Source organism: Anguilla anguilla, chromosome 2, assembly GCF_013347855.1.
Source record: "Anguilla anguilla isolate fAngAng1 chromosome 2, fAngAng1.pri, whole genome shotgun sequence".
NCBI classification, from domain to species: domain Eukaryota; kingdom Metazoa; phylum Chordata; class Actinopteri; order Anguilliformes; family Anguillidae; genus Anguilla; species Anguilla anguilla.
This window is the reverse complement of record NC_049202.1, coordinates 37537960-37559142: the sequence shown is the minus strand read 5'-3', so window position 1 is coordinate 37559142 and position 21183 is coordinate 37537960. Positions and strand designations below refer to the sequence as shown.

Here is a 21183-nt window from a genome sequence, read left to right as displayed (position 1 = left end):
AAAAAAGTCGAAGTTATACAGCACACAATGACATTAACCACAGTTTCAATGTCAAGCTCATATACAGTATTAGTCAAAGAGTTTCAGAATCAGAGCACTGGTAATATTCCATGATATTTGTTCACTGTTATCTCAGTCATGTTTGGCAAAAACAATTTCAGGCTCTAATTTCATGTGGGTCACTATACTGGATCAAATCCAACTTATCCCAGGTAAACACAGTAGTGATCACTGGCTTTAGTTTTGAATTTGCCATTGGTACAAATTTATTATAACGCATTTAATAAATATGTTGCTTCCATCTAAGCTTTTATTTCATCAAGTGCATTTAGGTCATTGAGGTTCGTCTGGAAAATTCTATGAAGCTGTGTGTTTGTTGTGAGTCCTTTGTGTCTCTCTCCCTCGTTGACCTCATCTGTCCCACTTATGTGCTCCCATGGCCAATTCACCTATTCTAATTCCGTTCTCTTGCCCTCTCTCCGGCGCTCTCGAACGCACACGAACATGCTCGCGCACACACATGCACACAGACCGCATAAATCTCTCATTCACACAAAGAGGCCAAAAGAGGCTCAGCTGAAGGGACAAGATTATCTTTTTTTTTCCGATTGCAAATCAACTCCAGCTTAACATACTCTCCCTCTCACACACACACACACACACACATGCACATACACATGCACACGTGTGCGCACACACAACCTCGTTCTTTCTCTCCCTGTCTGAACACTCACTCCCTCTCCATCCTCCCTCCCTCCCTCCTCTTGTTCTAAGGACATCCCTCTTCCCCTCCTGCTGCACAGGTTATGGGCAAACAAGCGAGGGGGGGGGAAAGAGTGAGAGAGAGAGAGAGAGGGGGGGAGAGAGAGAATAGCAGAGAGAGAGAGGAGAGAGAGCAACGGAGAGAGAGAGAGAGAGAGGGAGGAGAGATAAGCTCATACCACTCGTACAGAGGCAAACAGAGTAGACAGGCTTAGCACATACACAGACAGTGTGTGAGAGTCATCGGGAGAGAGAGAGAAAGAGCAATAAAAAGGAGAAGGGAGAAAGAATCCAGTCACCTGAAGAGCAAAAGAAAAGAGTTACAGGGGTGAAGAGGGGAAGGCAGGTTTTCAAACTCTGTGAACGAAGCAGAGTCAGAGCCCGGGGCACGGAGCAGTGGGGAAGTTGGAATCCACGCGCTGCCTTGTGGGGGAATTTCAATCAGGGGAACGTAAGCCTGCCGATTCCAGGCAGACAGACACAGGCATGGATCCACTGTCATCATCTGAAGTCGGGGACGAGACAAAGGAGAGGAAAAAGATCCATTTCTCAGTCCCGACCACCGTGCCCACTCAGCTGGACCCGCGGCAAGTAGAGATGGTGAGTAAGGACGTCCGGAAGTGTGTGTGTGTGTGTGTGTGTGTGTGTGTGTTTGTGAGTGTGTATGCATGTCTGTATGTGTGTGTGTGTGTGTGTGTGTGTGTGTGTATGTGTGTGTGAGTGTGTATGCATGTCTCTGTGTGTGTGTTTTTGTTTGTGAGTGTGTGTACACATGTCCATGTGTGTGTTTGTATTTGCATTTGCGCGTGTGAGTGGGTATGTGTGTGTGTGTGTATGCATGTTGTCTATGTGCTCTGTGTAAGGTGTCTTGCTGTACTTGATGTATTTCTGTAAATGCACATTGCAGATTGTGGATTCTGAGCGGGTCAATCTTGTATTGACTCTGTGTTCTGTAGGCACTATTTTGAGCTGACACACAAATCTATATGCATAGAGAGCGGAACTAATTAAGGTTAACACAAGTGCTAAATTTCAGCTCAGTGCCACTAAAATTCCACCATGACTGGAAAGACTATTAGAAAACCACTGCCAGATATAGTCAATGATTGTTAAGAATAACAATTTCACCCCCCTTTTGCCTTTCTCTCTCTCACACAAACATCTTTCCTTCTTGATTTAAGAGTTAGTCTTACTGTTCTCTTCATCAGTAATCTAATCAGCCAATCAGGTGGTCTACTTCAAAAGACTGAAGGGACACCCTGATCCCTCTTATTTAGTTTATGCTGGAATGGTGAATCCAGGCCAGCCAGTCCCTGTGCTGAAGGGTTGAGGGAGAACGGAGGGATGAGGGAAAGGGCTGGTTGGTTGGTTTCTTATGATGTCAGGGTAGAGCAGTGGCGTAGCAGTTAGCGCAACAGGCTGCGCTCATCTTATTCTGGGTTGTGGTTCCCGAGAGACATACCTTCACTCAAAGCTCCAACCTCTTAGATGCCTGCTCATGATATATTATGCGCATGCTATATTATGCCATGCTTCCAATGTCTGAGATCGGTGCATGCTCAGCCAATCAAAAGGGAGATGTCTTCCTGCTCAGTGTTCTCAGTTCTGAGTTGACGTAGCACTGTTTGGGCAGTAGGATCACTGTCTGAGGGCTGCAGGTTCCGATGTCAGACAGACAGAGCGCTGTTCTTGGAACCTTAGCCATGGCCCTGAAACCTGATTGGTCAGTGAGTAAGTTTTGCATGCTACTGTGGTAATCTCTGCCCTAATTTAAGGGTATAACACCCAAATTCCCCCCACCCCCCTGGGATTAATAAAGTGTTATCTTACCTTATAAGAGAATATAGTACAAAATAATGTAAGGACTGGACATATAATAACTTGCCTCTGCTCCTCAGCTGTTTAATCTGGCTCTTCTCGCATTAGCAGGCTCCCAGCCTCCCCAATCCCAGTTCATTAGCCCGGCGGTTGTTCCCAGGAGTTTGTTTATTAGGCGCCCTCCCGCTGGTTAGCCGCGACGCCGCGGAAGGCGAGGGCCGCGTTAGCGCATGAATGGAGCTCTGTGACGTCCGCCGGCCAGTGGCGTCGAAGGGGGGTCCCTGGCAGAGAAGCGGGCGGCGAGGCGACCGAACGGGCTAACAGTGGCGCGTTGTATCCGCTGACCTCGGCGGGAGGGAGGCGGGGGGGCACGTGGGTTTTAATTGGAGGGCTGGGTGCCGCCGCGGACGGGTCACGCGGGCGGCTGCGGTGCGTGCCGGGCTGACTTCCTGAAAGAGGAAAAGGTGAACCCGATGTACAGCAAGTTAACGTCATTACGGTTCACATGGACTGGGGAATGGAGGGGGCGGGGGGGGGGATTGGGGATTGGGGGGCGGAGGCACTGTGAGGAGAGTAGTGGAGGGTGGCACTGTAGCGTAATGGGAGAGAAGCTGGTCTTGTAACCAAGAGGTTGCAGGTTTGATTCCCGGGTAAGGCACTGCTGTTGTACCCTTCTTGAACAAGGTACTTAACCCGCATTGCTTCAGTACATATCCAGCTTTATAAATGGATGCAATGTAAATGCTGTGTAATTAGATCGTTCCCTAAATGCCTGTAATGTAATGAATGTAATTCATTATGTAATGAATGGCCGAGTGGGGAAGAAACATCTTAGCATTGGGAAAAAAGGGAAGGAGGAAGAACGTTGGCGGGGAGGGCGAGGAGGGGAGCGTGCGGAGATGAGAGCTGAGGAGCGTTATTCATGTGGCCCGAGAGGTCAGGCCTCAGAAGACCTCTTACCTCTACTGGGAATGCAAGCCGGATGACGTCAGTCAGCAGCGGGACAAAGTCCGCCATCCGACCCGCCTCCTGTCACCTTCGGACTGGCGCAGCGGCCTCGGTGACGTCACCGAGCCATCGTTCGCGACCCATCGGAGCGCACCGAGTCGTTCACACGAAACCCCCCTGCTTTCGCCATTAAACGCAGTAGATTAAGGTTGGGAAGAGGAGTAACTGCCTAAAGTGTACATGCGGCAACAGTGCTGCCCCAGATAGCAGCACACCATTCTTAAAATAGCCAGGGAGCTTATGTGTTCCTACCTGAGAACATTGTTTTCAACAGTAGCAATATCAGACCATTAAAAGTTCCCCTTGATTGTAGTTCTGTTATTGAACTGAACTACACTGCCAATGAAGCACTGTTTCTTTCTTTGCTACTGTATTAACGGTGCACTGCTTCATCCGCTAGCATACTCTCAGGAAGAGTTAGCTTTCTGTCTGATTTGCGTCAATGCGTTTACTGCGCGCGTCGACTGTATAGGCTGGAACTGGGAGCCGTATTCATTCACATTCCTCCAACCGCCGCGGCTGTTGCCAGAGTTGAGTCGTGTGAAAGCCACCCGCATGTAACACCCACTGGTCGCCATGTTTAATCCCCTCAGCCCACAGAAGCAAACAATGAGACCCTGAGGGCAGCTCTACGAAATCACTTATTTCATCGCCGCAGACTTCTGTGCCCTTTCGGCCGTTCTGCTTCCTGTTTTCTTCATTGCGGGCGGGGCGTCCGCTAAGCTATGCAAATCCGTCCCATCGAAATGAGAAGCTAAGCGGGCGGTATTACTGCAGGTACCGGAGTTTGTACGTACCGCGCTTGTTTGTTCTGCGTCAGCACTAGCCGGACCGTGACTAAAATTTTCATGCCCACAGCTGGTGCTGATAAACCGTGTTATCAAAACAAGTCATCATTTACTCCAAGCCAGGAAAGAGGAGCGCCATTTTCTGCACGGGGCACTTCTCCTGCGTCTGGCCCCGCCGCGCTTCGGAGTGTGACGGGACGCAACCTTTGGCGCGGTCTGTGTTTGTGGGTAAACACGGCAAGTCCGTAGGACTGTAAACACACGCCCCCGTCAGCTGGGAAATCTCAGGAGGGACGCTGGGCGTGCCGGGAAGGTGACGCGGAGCTCTCGATGAGAAGGCGAGTCTGCGCACTGAGGCGTTCGCTCAGCACCTTGGCGGTAATGAGCGTTTCGTCCGCCCCAGGGCTGTGCTCAATACAGAATTCACGTCGAGGAAACAAAGTTGCTCTGGCTCTGCTCCTTTACCTTGGAGAGCCCGCTCACACTCGATGAATCCCAGAACATCTCCTCCACCATCTTACAGCCAATTCTAGGTCTTCTGGCACACTTGGACTCATTTCTCATCAAGCCAACATAAGCTCAATGCTGTATTCCCTGTTTACAGCAGGGGATTGCTGTAAGCAGGGAATAAACTAGGATTGTGTCTTTAGAAAGAAATAGTCAGCAATTCCTAACAATATGAACTTCAATGATATTGTGTGGTATACTCATTACCATCCCCTCTGTAAGAGTTCGACCTGTCAGAGATGAGTGGCCAGAATGTTAACGCAGTTTACTGGGCTGTGTCTCCCTCCTTTCAGTACTTTGCCATACCAGTATGTTTTTCATGAGTGAGAGAGAGAGAGAGAGAGAGAGAGGGAGACAGAGAATCAGAGAGAGAGAGATAGAGAGAGAGAGAGAGAGAGAGAGAGAGAGAGAGAGATGTAAAGATGTAGTTATTTATTCACTCTTTAATTGGTTTCTTTGATCTGTCTTGCTGTGCGTCTGTGAGGTCATGTTCATGGAGGATACTGCGCTGACTGGAGCCCCTCTCCTCCTCTCAGCTCCCAGCTGTTTCAGCTGAAAGCCCTCCTCTGCAGACTGTACACTGGTACAAGGCAGAAGGCAGATAGACCCTCCACCTTGAAATGCACCACAGCCAGTATACAATGATTAAGTGCATGGTTTCAATGAGGCTCCGGCTCAGTAGGGGAAGGATACTGGACATCTGGACAGTGCTGCGCGTGTATGAGTGTGTGCAGTGAGTGTGTGTGCCTGATGACAGAGTGACACCAACTGTCACTCAATCAGGGACTGCACCCTTCAAGCACAGTTCCACCAAAAACAATTACCTTGTGACCTCTTGTTTTTTGGAATCCCTGAACTGATATTGAAATTTAAAAAGCCTTCCAGACTACAGCCTCTACGAAAGGCACATTCTATACTTAACAAGCTGTGGACATAGAATCACATAACGTTTACTTACATTTACTTATATCATTTGCATTTCCATCAGTCGATATTATAACATTTTACACTCTGCATTACGCAGGTGCTAATGTGCATGTTTCTGCTTGCACCTATATGTGAAAATATGTGTATCTGCAGGTTTACAGCATGCGCAGTGTATAAAGCTCCCACAATGGACAGTGCTACTAATTAGACATCTACAGTAGATGAGCTTGATCTCTTAGGTGAATCTCTTAGGTAGCTCTCTGACCTATTTTATAAACAGGAGGGAACAAGTGGAAAAGATCTTTCTGGTAAATGGACTGCATTTATATAGCGCTTTTATCCAAAGCGCTTCACAATTGATGCCTCTCATTCACCCATTCACACACACACTCTCACACCAATGGTGAAAGGCTGCCATGCAAGGTACCAATCAGCTCGTTGGGAGCAATTAGGGGTTAGGTGTCTTGCTCAGGGACACGTCGACACACCCAGGGCGGGGGATCGAACCGGCAACCCTCCGACTGCCAGTCAACTGCTCTTACCTCCTGAGCTATGTCGCCCCTCCTGTTGCTCTGTGGAGACCAGGTAGCAAGTTAACCTCGAGTGTAGCTGCCCTTAGCAGCGCCGAACTGCGCGACCCTAGGGTTGTGCCCGTTCCCCCGTGACACCCAAACACTCTCCGCGAGGTTCCGCGTCCGCGCTCCGAGAGCCGTCATCCAGCCGCTTGGGGCTCCGCTAACGCTAACGAACGAACGGGCCATCCATCCGATTTCGGCGGAGTGGGGGGTGACACTTGTTTACCGTTTCCCCGGCATTCCGGCAGGTCGACGGGCAGCAGAGTGAACACGTGTGCCATGAAACAGCGCCAATCCAGCCAGGGCCATATGCTCGCCCGGCCGCTACCCCCCTCCCGAACCTCTGCCTTTGATCTCTCGGCCAGGGTGAGAGATTTGCGCTCCACCTAAAAATTCCCCCATAAATCTGCCGGCTGTCCTTGCCAAACTCCAGTCTGGCTTTTTCTCGACCTCCTCAGCCCAATGCTCTGACTGGCTGTTTACTGACTGCCCTGAAACCTTGAGGGGAAAGGAGGCAAAGTGGTACAAACGGACGGGCTTCACGTTCTCTGGTAAGGGCTTGCGAAGCCTTGATTAAAAAGTGCCACAAAAATCCGTTTGAGTGGCAGCTCCTGCTGTCCGTCAGCAGTGAGATTAAATCTGTGTTTCAGTGAGGTTAGACTGGAAGACAGACAGTGTCCTGTCCTGGAGTGGGGGCAGCATTAGGTCCTCTTTACCCTGCCCCTAGGGGGGCCTGTCAGTCACGGACTACCATTATATAAGGCCATATAGCTTCGTGTCATAAACCATAAACTGTTATATCCAGGAGAAACCTGCTCAAGAGATCTCAGTGCTTCCAATGAGCAAAGCAAACGGCTCGATGGCACCCAGGGGGATGAGGAGGAGCCAGTCAATTTCTTGTTACTTTCACTCTATTGGGGTCACGGAAGTGAAAGGTCGCTGTTAGGTCATTTTCAGAGTAAAGTAAGTCTCCAGACCGCAACTAAATATCCTGTTTTATTTCAGTCCACGAGGTTTAACTGGACCCGGCGATGAGTCAGACGTGAAAGCTGTCTAATCATTCAACATAATTTACAGTGGTCCAAATTAATATAACACCAGCCTACTCAGTAGATCACAACATTTCAGCAAAAACACGAAAAATAAAATGTATTCAGTAACGAGGACTGATTGGCGTTTACACGCGTACAGTTTACCTGGCAGCGTCAATGGATCTGCTCAGCTGCGAGGTTCCCTTCGTCTGACTAGGCCCAGAGCTGCACCGTGACTACACCCACACAGCGTCAGAATCTGGCAGCCATTTTAGGAAGAGGTCAGAGGTCATCCTGAAGCCCACTCGAACGCGGCGGTCATTCGTGCGCCTCTTTGTTCTGCGGTGGGTTGTGATGTAACGGAGAGGAAGAGAAGAACACATCAGGTTATTCTGCTTCCACTCATTCCATCCACATCCATATTATTCATTCCATCATCATTATTTGCTACCTTAACTCTCTCTCTTGTTTCTGTCGCCGTGCATGTCATTAAATCCCTCTTGACTGAGGTGTTTTCCGACACTTTTTCTGAACGTTTTAATCAGTTGTCCATACTTTTCATTAATTCTTTTGTGTGCTCAAATTTAATCTCTTTTTTATCATTGTTTCCTTATCACGATGGGAACTCTCCATCTCAATAAGCTCATTTGCGTTTGAATTTTAGCATAAAAGCGAGTTGGCGAAAGACACCATAGCTAAATATAAATCTCGTTGTGCGGTGACCCGTCGTTTATTTTATCACAGCGGTGCATGGGCGACGCGTATGGTTGCCATGCCAGTGTTGCAGGACGTGAATTTTAATTTCGATCTGAGTGATGGACAGACTCCAGTACTGTTCAGATTGTTCAGGTAAATGAGATTCACATCCTGTGGAATAGAAGCGCCATTGTTCTGTACATTATTAGGGACATGCGTGTGTAGAGATGTATAATACCTGACTGTGCACAAGCACAAGATACCTTAGGGCTTTCAGATATCTGATTGCACAGGTGTATCGTCTGACACTTTGCTGGTCACATGATACCTGACTGCGGTCTGGTTGGTGATTATAGCTGACCTGCGTACTGGGTGACGACATGATATGTAACTGAATATGGTGTGGGAGATATGTTGTTGTGCACTGTCCGTATAATGAATGTGCTGATTGTGTACCTGTTTGCCTGGGAGTACGTTGGTGTGTGATACGGGACCAGCACAAAAATGTGACTTCACTGTGTTTCTCAGAAAGGTAGTTCCACGCCCTGAAGATGCACGTAGCAAATCATGCAGCTCATGCAATTTGCTCGTACACGTAGCGTTGTGCATGTCATGCAATAATGGTGGAAACAGACAGCATGGCATTTTGCTGTGTTTATGGTTGCAGATGCGCACTCTAAAAAGAGATGAGCTGTCAGATAAACTGGGGATCGAGAGAGAGGGCAGAGAGAAAATACAGATTACACACTAAAGAAATAGGGACAGGGAGGAACGGGGAGAAAGAGAGAGGAGGGGGAGTGTGTGTGTGTGCGCGCTTGTGTGCGTGTGTGTGTGTGTGTGTGTGTGAGCAAGAGAGAGATAGAGAGAGAGAAGGGACCCAGATTGGAAGAGGGATTGGAGACACCGTGTTGACCTGCTTCAGAGCGAGAGTGACAGAGACAGTGAGGGTAATTTAATGATGTTTTTTTTTCTGACAGCGAACAGGCTGAAGAACGACAGGTGCGTGCGCTCGCAGGAGTGCGTGGGTCGACGTTCGATCTGCATCCTCGAATAAACCAAAGAGCGTATGCTTTTGGGTCTCGATTAAAATGTAGCGACGGCGCCGACGTTCGCAGCGCTATTTTCAAACGAGAGCCGTGCCACACAATGACGGGCGTGCTCAGAAAGTGCCGGAATACTGCAGAGGAGGTGCGTCCCACGAATGCTGGGCATCTGCGCTCTCATTGTCTCCAGTGTGGGCGGAAGCGCTCTCCTCCGTGCGTCCCCCGGGCCCGCAGATCTAGTTTAAGCTGTCCTGGTGCTTCTTTTTATAGGCTGGGGGTGGTGGATCTGCGGGGGCCTGTCCCCTGTGTGGAGGCCCACATCGGTCTGTGCTCGTTCTGGTTCGGGCTCGCGCTCGTTCGCTCCAGACGCAGCCCGAGGTCTCTCTGTGCCCCCGTTCGGCGGCGCGGGTACCTGTGTGCGCGTGTGAGGCCCTCTGCATTGTTAATTCTCACGCGTCGCTTTCCGAGTTAAACCTACACGAGGAACGATGCTGAAAGAGAGAGAGAGAGGGAAAGAGAGAGGGAGAAAGAGTGAGAGAGAGAGGGTGGGAGAGATGAGGGGAAGAAAGAGCAGTCAACAAGTGGTTGAGATTTTTTTTTTAAATGTGTAGCAATTGCCTGAAAGTAAAGGGAGTTTGATTTTTAAATGTAACACATGTACTAGCAATTTCCTGCCCCAAAGAACAGATTACCCAACCTCCTTTCAGAGGAACAAGAACGTATTACTGCATTGTAGCTGCCTGCCAGGCTGAGCTACAATAGATAATGTTATAGGTATAGCTATGTAAGGATAGTTTACCTGTCTAGTGGTAATTTCCTTTGTTACAATACAAATTGTTGTTTGTTAGGTTACCATTACACCTTGTGATTATAAATAGGCCACTGTGCCTTCTTGATGATACTGCATTTATGTATTTCTTAGAGTAACATTGATGTTCACTACCAGTACACCACTCTGGATAATAGTATCTACCACGTGATTGTTTCATAATGTAAAGTAATACAATGTAAAAATGACACAAGATCACGTTCATACCTCAAACGCCTCAAACCTTGAAGACAATATTTCCTTTTAATCTTAAACATCTAATTTAATTTGTATTGTCTCAGCAATCGTTTAAGTAGTTATTTTATTTTCATTATCGCTTTAACACCTGGTAATGGAGTGAATTGAATAGGACTGACGTGAAAGAGCAAACGAAAGCAAGGGGCCAAGGAAGAAAGAGGAGGGGGGAAAAAAAAGGGAAGAGAAGAAAGAAGGGCCAGGTACATTTCACACCGTAAATCAGGGGACTTTGTTGTGCTTTAAGGGCCACTCTCGGGCTCTGTCTCCATGCCAGCGATGTGAGCACAAAGGCTTCCTTCCAGCAAGAATGCTTCTCACTCCGGGCGAATGGACGCCGCGCTAGCAGCATCGCGGCGTCAGAGCTCTGCTGGAATCTCTGTCCATTAATCGTCCATCTCGAGCGCGACAGACCGCGCAGCTCGCGAGCAGAAGCGCCAGGGGGAAGACATTTCTTGAGGGGACACCGGGGAGGCAGGGGGGGGCGGGGGGGCTTTTTTTTTATTAAAGCAGAATGCCGTCCTTAGGCCGTCCTTGACATTAGCGAGACGCGCCGGGTTTTCGGTCCCCTATGCCAGTCTGCGTTTCGGGAGTCCTGAGGGGGAGGGGGAGAGGGTCGCGGCGGTCACAGCGATTCAATTAGCGCCCCTCTCTCTCCGGCGAGCCCGTAGGGGCGCTGAGAACGCCGCAGGGGGAGAGAGATCCGCGTGCGTGCCGAGGCTGGCTGCCTTTCTGTCCGGGCCAGCGAAAGGCTTGCTCTCAGCCCAGTTACGGCTGGCACCGAGAGGGACCTGCTGGCCCTTCCATTCAGATGGATATACCCACTCGGAAAAGAGCTGCAGAGTTTCATAACTGGGGTCAGAGAGTACGGCCATACTTACATAATAACACAAGCTTGCAGGTTAAAATCAAGGGGGAGAAAACACTGCCGAACAAATGCAAATGCAGCTGTGCTAAAGAATGAACCACATCGATAATTTAACTGAAAAATTGAATTTTTAAAGCAGGTTAATTAGTAGCACATTTTCTGTCAGTTTTCTTTTTCGGTTGATATATTTTGACAGGTCAAGATTCGTCTTTCCCAAAACGAGTACCGAAATGCGAGCGGACCACCTAAATTGTTGTTGACCCCGTGGCGATAGCGATACTGTATAAGCCCGGTAAATATCGTTTGTAAAGAGGATTTATAAAGTGCCGAAAGTATGCCCGCGCAGACGAAAGCCGCGGGGATTAGACGCCAGCGCGACGTCACATGATTACGCGCAGATACGCCCGGAGAAAGGAAGCAGGAAAAAAACAAACAAACAGCACAAAATGTAATTTGGCTATCTGTGTTCCGGTGTTCCCGCGAATGAGAAATTTACCGCTGGATTTACGCGACTGGCAGAGGAGCGATTCGGACGTGGAAAATTACCGGCGGCCGCTGTGTCACCCGTTTCCTCTCTGCCGCCGACACGCGCCACCGTCGCCCTGACAGCGGTCACCTGTGTGGCTGTGCGTGTAGTGCCACACGCGCTCTTTGCTCCTAAACGGTAAACGGACTGCATTTATATAGCACTTTTATCCAAAATGCTTTATAATTGATGCCTCTCATTCGCCAGAGCAGTTAGGGGTTAGGTGTCTTGCTCAAGGACACTTCGACATGCCCAGGGCGGGGTTTGAACCGGCAACCCTCCAACTGCCAGACAATCGGTCTTACCTCCTGAGCTATGTTGCCCTGCTTCCAGGTAAAATTCCGTCCGTGTACATATACGCATTTGATATATGAAATGACTGCTGGAAGGTAACATGGAGATTGTGGAAGCAATTAAAGCCGTTGACGCAGTCATCTACCTACTAAACCCCTTTCCCTGCCCATTACGCACTGGAGAGAAACAGGAGTTGTGATTCAGGGAGGGCTGTGTCATGGACGATTGTTGCGTGACAAAAGAAAAACGACAGACACATATGTGTGTGTGTGTGTGTGTGCATTCGGTGCACTCTGCATACTCTCTGCTGTATTGGAACGTGTTTGAGGAACAGTCACTCGCCAGGAGGTCAAGCTCAATCTGTCCATGAAAAGCTCACGTCCCTGATGAGCCACCGCCAAAACACAGGCCTGCCCGGGACGCCTCTGAGCTCCGACGGGACGCCGTCCGACCGGACGGAATCTTCCCTGGATTCTTCCGAGTGCGCCACCCCGTGGTTTTTTTATCCCCCACCCCCGGCGTTTTCCCCGGGAGCCGAGGTGTCACCGGGAGCGTCGCGTTAGAGGGGGGCGGGGTTAGGCGGAAACCTGCTGATGTCACCCGGGGCGAGCGGGGGGGGTATTGTCAGCTGTGCGCCGTGACGAGATCACGGCGGGGGAACTTCCCGCCGCAAAGGGGGGCGGGGACAGGGGGGGGGGAAGACAGCAGGAAGAGGGCGGAGACTGTGAAAGACAGGGATGGAAAAGGGAGACCGAACGGAATAAAAACGGGGCTGGAGGAGAGAGAGAGAGAAAGAGAGAGAGAGAGAGGGGGGACAGAAGGGATTTCGGCAGACAGGGAGAGAGGCGGGCAGCAGCGGCGCGATTACGATTCGCTGGGCGTCGCGGGCCGGCGCTTAATTGGCATGCTGAAACGCGGCGATCGTCGCTGGCACGTTCTGCGACTGGGGGGGGGGTTGCCGTGCCAACGCCGCGCTCGCTGCCAGCGCGAGGAGTGCCCGCCTCAGTTAGAACAGCGAGCGGCGGTGGCGTCGGGTGCCAGCGGTCTCTGAGACGGCTCTTCGCCCGGCGGCCCGAGACGCTCGCGTCGGGGCGGCACGTGCGAGTCTGACGCAGTCTGGAGCCGCGGCTGGCTGCCGGGGCCTGACCCCGAGGAGCGCAGCTACCAGCACCGCGTCTGTCTCTGACGTCAAACCCCGGTCACCAGACCTGGGTCAAATTGCACTTGTTTTGGATTCAAATACTTTTCTGTGCTCTGTTGATCTTGCCTGGTGTAATTGAGCCTGCCAGTATGACCAGAAGGCGGGGGTTTGCACTTTTTGAGAGTATTTCATTGGCTCCAATACGCCAGACAAGATCAGTGAAGCGTAGAAAAGTATGTAAATCAAAACCAAAAACGTATTTGACCCAGGTCTGCTGGTCACATCAGAGGACCAAGCTTGCAGATCGTCTTTAGTTTAGTTGATCTGAGGGCCCTGCCGGACACACGCGCACACACACACACACACACACACACACACACACATTGCTTTGCTAGATGATTGCTGCACTGAGAAGGTAAGGTGGAACAGGGCAGGTTCCTGCTGTTTCTGATGATGTGTCTTAATTTGGCCAGTTAGCGCAGAGATTTTAGAGTAAGCGGGTAACAGATGGAACGCGAGTCTCTGGTGCTGGGACCGCAGAGCGCCGTCGATGCAGACGGCAGGATCCTGGCGGGTCTGTGAAAATAGCATTATCACTTCCTGCCCGCGAGAGCGCGGCTAGCGATGGAAGTGTGAAGTTCTACGAGCCGCAGGCTTGGGCCGATGGGCGGAGCTTCGCAGAGCTGCCCGTCACAGGTTTTCTTTAATTTTTAATCCAAAGATCGCCATTTTCTCTCCACAGCAGTGACTGGCACACGTTTAGTGATAATGTGATGCAGTGACGTGTGAAGACTCATTCTCTCGTTCCCGGTGCTCAGTGAGAGATGGGACAGTGCGTCCCGGCTACCTGCTGTCCGTACTGGGGCATTGTGTGTGAGGGACAGGGAGCGAGAGGTAGGGGCTCGGCTGACCCAGATATGTCCAGAGACTAGATTACTTCTATTTCTGCTCTCTTTGCAGGTGACCATAATTGTTGGGAGACACAGAAGCAGGAGACACATAAGCTTTGGTTCCTTGCAATGCATGCACATGCAGAACATCTATACTCGGTGTACACAAATTTCCATATCAATATACCAGAACAGTTATGGTAGTCATGCATCATGCATTGAGAGACCCTCCAGATTTCCCAGAAATTAATGTCAGTTTTATATTTGTGTGGATCCTAAATGTACAAGCTGCTGTAATATCGATGTGGGGGCAGCCGGGTGACTGATCCTGTTACGGCACGGTGCCAGTGTATGGGTTGATTTTTATTAATCCAGAGACTGAACCATTACCCGTCCTAAAGAAATAAAACCCTGCCTGAAACTGCATTTTAGTGAACCGTGACCCCCCCTCCCCTAATGCCCATCATGGTACAGGCCTGTACACAATAGCTCCGCCTCCATAGTTCACAAAATATTTAATCAAGAAGTGCTTGACTAATTATAGCAGGGGGTGTGGGGATTGTGGCTGGCGAATGTGATTGGGCAATCTAAATTGGGGAAAAAAGGGTGGGGGTGGGGGGCTGGGGAAAACATTGCATTAAATACATACATGCACACATTAAGTGATATTTCATGCTTACTGACACTGGCTCCTTTGGTGTATCTCTAGATTCGTCGTCGGAGGCCCACTCCTGCCACACTCTTCAGAGTGTCAGAAAATCCATCCCCTGAGGAGGAGACTGCTACTCACCAGGTCAGACAGCGCCCCCGCAGGCTAGGAGGAGTAAACGCAGCTGAATCCTTAACTGTTTAACCCTTCAGAGGAGGGCAATGAGGGAAGAATCTGCTTCTGATTTTCATGACAAATTCTGGCCTTAATTACATAATCAGCCCAAACATTTATGCCATCTGGCATTTTAGCTACATTTGATAAGTGCATGAGTGACAGCCAAAGACTGTTCTTGTGTCCCCATATGAAACATTTTACTGTGATCTAATCTCAGAGTGAACCAGTGTTGGTGCATACGGCCAATTGGCTCATTTAGCCAAGATAATTGGTGGGAACGAAAACCTGCATACACACTGGCCCTCCAGGACCGAAATTGCCCACCCCCGCTTTAAGGTGTAGGGTCACAAATATGAGATTAGCTGAACGTTCTCATGCTGATGTAGCAATCACTACAGTTCTTTGAAAGCAATGGAGTTCTAGAACACTGATTTAGAATTTTTTTTAAAAACATTCCAAAATAACTGTTCTATAAAGTGTTAAAAAAAACTGTATGATATGTAGTAAAATGACCCTAAGGTATCGTGTTATCAAATGTAACTCAAAGTGAATTTAATTTATGCTAATACTAAGTTTTTTTTTAGTTTTTTTTTTTTAATCATGGCACACTAGCGTAATTAGATGTTTCATTTTATTGTTTTCTGGTTTTTTCTTGGTGGTTTCAGTGGGTTGTGGGGGAGAATGGAATCCTCAAGCCGAAGCGTGTCAACCCAAGCGCATACCAGCCTCCATCGCTGAAAGGTAGGTGTGCTTATGAGAGCTGCGCTGGCCTCCGTGTGTGAGTCACTTGAAACTATGCGAAAGAGACTATACAGAAATTATGCAAGAATATTTCGATGCGAGGCTCAAATTAGAACTGGGAACAAGCTTCAAAAATAGGCTTTGAGGGAATGTGAACATTATGTTTGGCCAAAACCCGTTCGGTAGAGCACCGAAGCAAATCAATCATTTATGGTTAGGTTACATTACATTACATTTATTTAGCAGACGCTTTTATCCAAAGCGACGTACAAAAGTGTATATCATGGTCATTGGACAACTACAAAACACAGGTTCGGTAAGGTACAGTACTCATTTTGTACAACTATTTATAGCCAAGAACACAGTTCAGTTCACGCAGTGAACGTAATTCTGACCTAACTTATGCCAAGGTTGTTGTAAGGTTTAAGTATGAACGTGATCGAGCGTTGGTTTTAAAGTATGGGGATATTATGTAGCATAATGGTTAGGGGAGCAGGCTTGTAACACCAATGCAGTTGAAGGTAGCTGAACTGTTTCAGTAAAAAAATATCAAGCTGTACGGATGGTGTATTAAAAATGCGTGGGTTGTTCTGGATAAGACCAGATGTTGAAATGAAAGGTAATGATCTCGCATGCCAAAAAGATGGCACAAATTAATGAATATGTGGTTGTGTATGGGTGTGTGTCTTTCAAGTGCTTGTTTTTATCACATTGTGTTCCACCGTGCTTTTGGTGTTCTGTCTCTCTATTGGACTCAGTCTGTTTTATATTATGTTCAGTTTCGTTAAATTTAGTTCATTTTATTTGTGCTTTTTAGAGAGAGACTGTGACAAAGAGCCTCTATAGAAACAGGAAATGTGAAAAAAATTAGGCACGACCAAGCCTGAATCCCCAAATATCCAGCAATTCATGTGTACATATTTGTTGCACCAGCCTGGACAGCCAAAAGGTGCTGTCACAAGTGTGGTGACCCTTCTCCATTTTACCAACAGAGGGAGCCATCTCCCCAGAGCAGCCAAAATTCTCTTTATTAAGAAAATTATTTGGGACCAGCCATCATGATGATGGGCTGCTGTGTAGACCAGCCACTAGTCCGTAGGCTGTGGTTTTGTTCTTTAAATTCATTGGTTAGACTGTTTTGTTTATTTTGTTATGGGAAAGTGTTTTGCCATTTCTTTATTATGGGCAGTAGTAACCAAACCTGTTCCTGGAGATCTACCATCCTGTAGGTCCCACCCTAACAAAGTACACCCCATTCAACGGCTACAGATTTTGTTCAGCTGCTAATTAGTAGAGTCAGGTGTGCCAAATTATGGCTGAAATGAAAACTAAAAGGATGGTAGATCTCCAGGAACAGGGTTGATTACCACTGATTTAGGGATTGATTAGGAGGCCATTTTGTTAATGTAGGGAGAGAAACCCAGTGCAGAGAAGCTGCAGTACTCTTTTAATGGTCACAGTTAAGGAACTGGTTTGGGTTTTTTTTTTTTTTAAACGCCTGTGTGGGAACTTTGAGGAAGTTTGGCATCGGTCTATTTGGCTGGAACACTGCTCACCATGGCAATAATGTACCCTGTTCTTGCACCAAGATGTGGTCCATAGTGTCATTCATGCAGCCCACACCTAGAACCTGCTAGTAATTCACAGTATAAGAATCAGTCCCTGGATTCTGAAGTTAACAGCAAAGGTGTGAAATCTCACCTAATTTTGTTCAGGAGCACGGTTATGAAACAGACTTTTGATTCTAAAGCAGTCCATGGGTTTGGAAATGCATTGCTATCTTTATGCAAAAGTAAACACAACAAATTGCCAAATCTGATCCAGCCAAAAAATCTGATGTGGTGCCAGTTCCTTGTATGTTCTGGTAATGGTCACTGCTACACTAATTAATGTAATCATATCATACAAAATCTGTGCATTTCTCTAACCCCATGTCCTCATTATGATTAGGGCCACCAGTTTGTCTCCACCATGTGACCTGCAGCGATTTAAACTTGCACTTCAATGGTTAATTTTAAGGGGTCAAACCACCTGATGAACTGATCCTTGTAAGCCAAAGCGAAGACTTCAATACTTGCGCTGCTATGCAGGAAAGACAGAACAGGAAAATATCTAATTAAAAAGGCCATATATATAAAAATATATGTACATAATATACAGTTCAAATGTGAAATATGATGTGCATCACGTCTTAGTGGGAGAAAACATAATGTGTACAACTATATTATATTATATAAATTATATAAAGGTGTGTATGGAGCAGGTCAGTGTGCAGTCTTCCTTCCTTTCATTTGCTCTTCTCAACCCAGCACCTTATTTACTGGATGTGTGTACGACACGCTGTCTCTGTCCTCAAAGTGTCCCCATATGCACTCCAACAGCACAGTTAAGTGATTATTTAAACAATTGAGTTTCTAATTGAGACATTTATAAACAATTAGTTGATCTAATATGGGGAGAATCAGGAAGGAGAGTGAACGTGGATGAAAGTTTAGATCAGTGGTGTCAAACTCGTTGCCATGGAGGGCCGTGTGTATGCAGGTTTTCATTCCAACCAATTAATGCTGCCTTAATTGAGTCCAATTACTCATTCAGCCATATGCGTTTAACTGCATTGAAGCACAGAATATAAGAAAATTTTTATTTAGACAATGCGGGTCACCATAGACGTCGGGTCACCATTGTGCACAAACCTGCATCCCTAATTCAGCAAATAATTTAACTAATTATATAATTAAGATCTGAGGCTGGAATGAAAACCTGCATACACACGGCCCTCCATGGCAACGAGTTTGACACCACTGCCATATTAGATCAACTAATTGTTTATAAATGTCTCAATTAGAAACTCAATTGTTTAAATAATCACTTAACTGTGCTGTTGGAGTGCATATGGGGACACTTTGAGGACAGAGACAGCGTGTCATACACACATTGTATTACTGTAGTAAAAAGAAAAATGTGTCCATATAAAGTAGGAGTGTCCAATCTTATCCAAAACAGACCAGTGGTGTGCTGGTTTTTGTTTTGGCACAGCACTAAGATACCTGTTTCCACTGAAGGTTTTGATTGAAGACCGTGATCAGTTAATTGGTTGAATCATGAATTCATTTTTTTATTGAACTTTTTTGCACAAGTTAAATGTATTATAACTCCTCTCAGTTTTTATGTAGGCATTTCCCACAGAAATCATGTCCCTGTACAACATTTTAATACTGCAGCATGTCCACAGTGGTAATCAAACTGAATTTAGCACGCAATTGTTTCTTATAAACATCTCTGTCAATCATTATCTGTTCTTAATTAGTGGAAATTACTTAATCAACTCAGATTATTGAGGTGGTGAAAATGGGGTGATTGTTTGAGAAGTGGCATGATGAAGAGGCTATTGCGACCTCTAGCTGGCGGAGGACTGAAGTGCAACGCAAGAAAACAAGGGGAGACAAACTGGTGGCCCTATTTATGATGGAAAACTAAAGACTTGCTCAAGGAGTCTAATATTTCTGAACAGTGTACATAGTCAGGAATTCAAATGGAGGCCCCTTCTTATCAGTCAAAGCTGCTTTATGCATGTTGTGTTTACTGAACCATGGTTGGTGTTCACTTACCACAGAACTCAATAAAGTTCTCCCACTTCTATTCATATTTATGGTGCAACTCTTTATATGAGGACAGCTTCACTGTTTATAAGCCAGTGTGACTGTTTGTGGCTGTATATATTATTTCTAAAAACACTTTTGTGCAATCAAATATTATCACTTATCAAGCATTATCACATAGTTTCAGTCACCTCTGTTCTTCACTCTCTCTTACTCTATTCCTCATGGCTGTGTTTGTCCAAGTTTGTATGCTGAGTTTTATTAATGCACTGTAACATTTTTTGTGAACTGGACTTAAGATGTATTGTCCTGTGACTACCTGTACAATACTACACTTCTACTTTTCCCAAACATAAATTTGCTCTATGAGGCTGCCTCCGTGTCGGTCTGTTGCATTCCATGTTATCTTTTCAGCTTTGCTGGCATGACTCTGTGTGATTCACAGTGCAGGCGTATCACTTAGTCAGTGTATCAACTCGGCCTGTTTGGGCTAGTGCGCACGCGCGTGCATGTGTGTACGTGATGGGATTAGGGATGGGGACAGCTGTGCAGCGAGTGTGAGTCTGAGCTACTCTGGATCATCCAGGATTACAGCACAGTGCACACAGCTGGATCCACACAAACACACAATCTCACACACACACATGAACACACACACACACATGCAAACACATGCATACACACACACACACACACGCGCACACACAAACACACGTGCACTCACACACATACACACACACACGGACAAACACACATACACACACACACACACACAAACACATGTGCGCACACACTTGCATGCACAAGCACACACACACACACACATACACACATGCACACACACACAATCACAAGCACACCCACAAACCCACACACTTTCTCTCTTTCTCTCACACACACACACAAGCACACACTTTCTCTCTGTCTCTGTCTCTCTCAGACACACAAACTCCCACACTCACAATCAGACAGACAGTCACCATTCTCTCATAAATCACGCAAACACACAGACATGAATGAACACATCTCCATCTCTCACGCAGTCACACCTCTCATGCACACAATCTCACATGTGCAAATGAGCAGACACGGAGGCTGTATGAACAAATTTAGACAATGGTCCCACTGGACTGTGTCTGCTGGTTGGCCTGTCTGTCTGTCTGTGTTTGTGTCTGTGTCTGTCATTTGTTCCTTTAAAATGACTTTCCTTCTGTCTGATTGCACAAGTCGAGTAACGCAGAGTGATGCCCATGCCGAAGCTTGGAAATAGTACATTTGTTCTGAAACACAACCTATCCCTTTATCCCTCTGTGTGTCTGTGTGTCTGTGTGTCTGCGCGCCTGCGCGTCTGTGCGTCCGTCCCTCCGTCGGTCTGTGCGCGGGTCCAGCCGTGCAGCGGATGGCTCAGGCTCACATGCAGACCCTCGGCGCCTGCCCCACTGTGGAGGACCGCCCCGAGGGGGTGGAGAGCGAGGAGTGCCCCTCCTCTGGAGAGGACAGTGAGGAGAGTGAGGACAGTGAGGAGAGCGAGGAGAGCTCTTCCTCCAGTGCTGGTGAGAGGGGAACTCTGGGACCAGGGTACCCCCTGGCTCACTGACTCTGGCTCTGTCTCGCTGACGCCAACGCTGACCAATACTAACTCTGACTCTGTGCCACTGGCACTGACTCCCTGATGCTAATATTAATGTTGACTAACTGACAGTAGTACATAGGCTGTAAATCACTGGCACTAAAATCGACTTGCATGCACCGTTGCTGTTTGACATCGTCACTGATACCCGCATTAAACCGACCAATGTGACAATTCCATTTGCATGAGAATCTCACATGCGGACTGACTGAGGCTGACTCTTATGGAACAAAATAAGGTTCAAAAAGATTTTAATTAATTTATATATTTGAATTCAAAACTATAATATTCTACATAAATCAATTCAAATGTCTCAAATTCACGCTTAAAAAATTAATCTTAAATTAAAATATTTTTTAGCCTTATTTTCTCCCATAGACTCCGTAGGTAATGTGGCAGTGTGATCCACTCCTCTGATGTCACTTCCTGCTTCCCCAGATTCTCAGGCGG

The 21183-nt window shown here is 47.4% G+C and overlaps 1 protein-coding gene across 1 annotated transcript in view; it reads left to right on the top strand.

Moving 5' to 3' along the window:
• Positions 1-846: 846 nt before the first annotated feature.
• Positions 847-21183, top strand: part of ppp1r1b (protein phosphatase 1, regulatory (inhibitor) subunit 1B) — a 22796-nt gene continuing 2459 nt past the window's right edge. Inside the window, exons 1-5 of the mRNA XM_035399229.1 lie at positions 847-1362; positions 14647-14730; positions 15429-15504; positions 20492-20656; positions 21172-21183. The exon at positions 21172-21183 is cut by the window's right edge and continues 2459 nt beyond it. Of these exons, the coding sequence (XP_035255120.1) occupies positions 1249-1362; positions 14647-14730; positions 15429-15504; positions 20492-20656; positions 21172-21183 (451 nt within the window). The 5' untranslated portion in view covers positions 847-1248. The remainder of the gene's footprint in view (positions 1363-14646; positions 14731-15428; positions 15505-20491; positions 20657-21171) is intronic.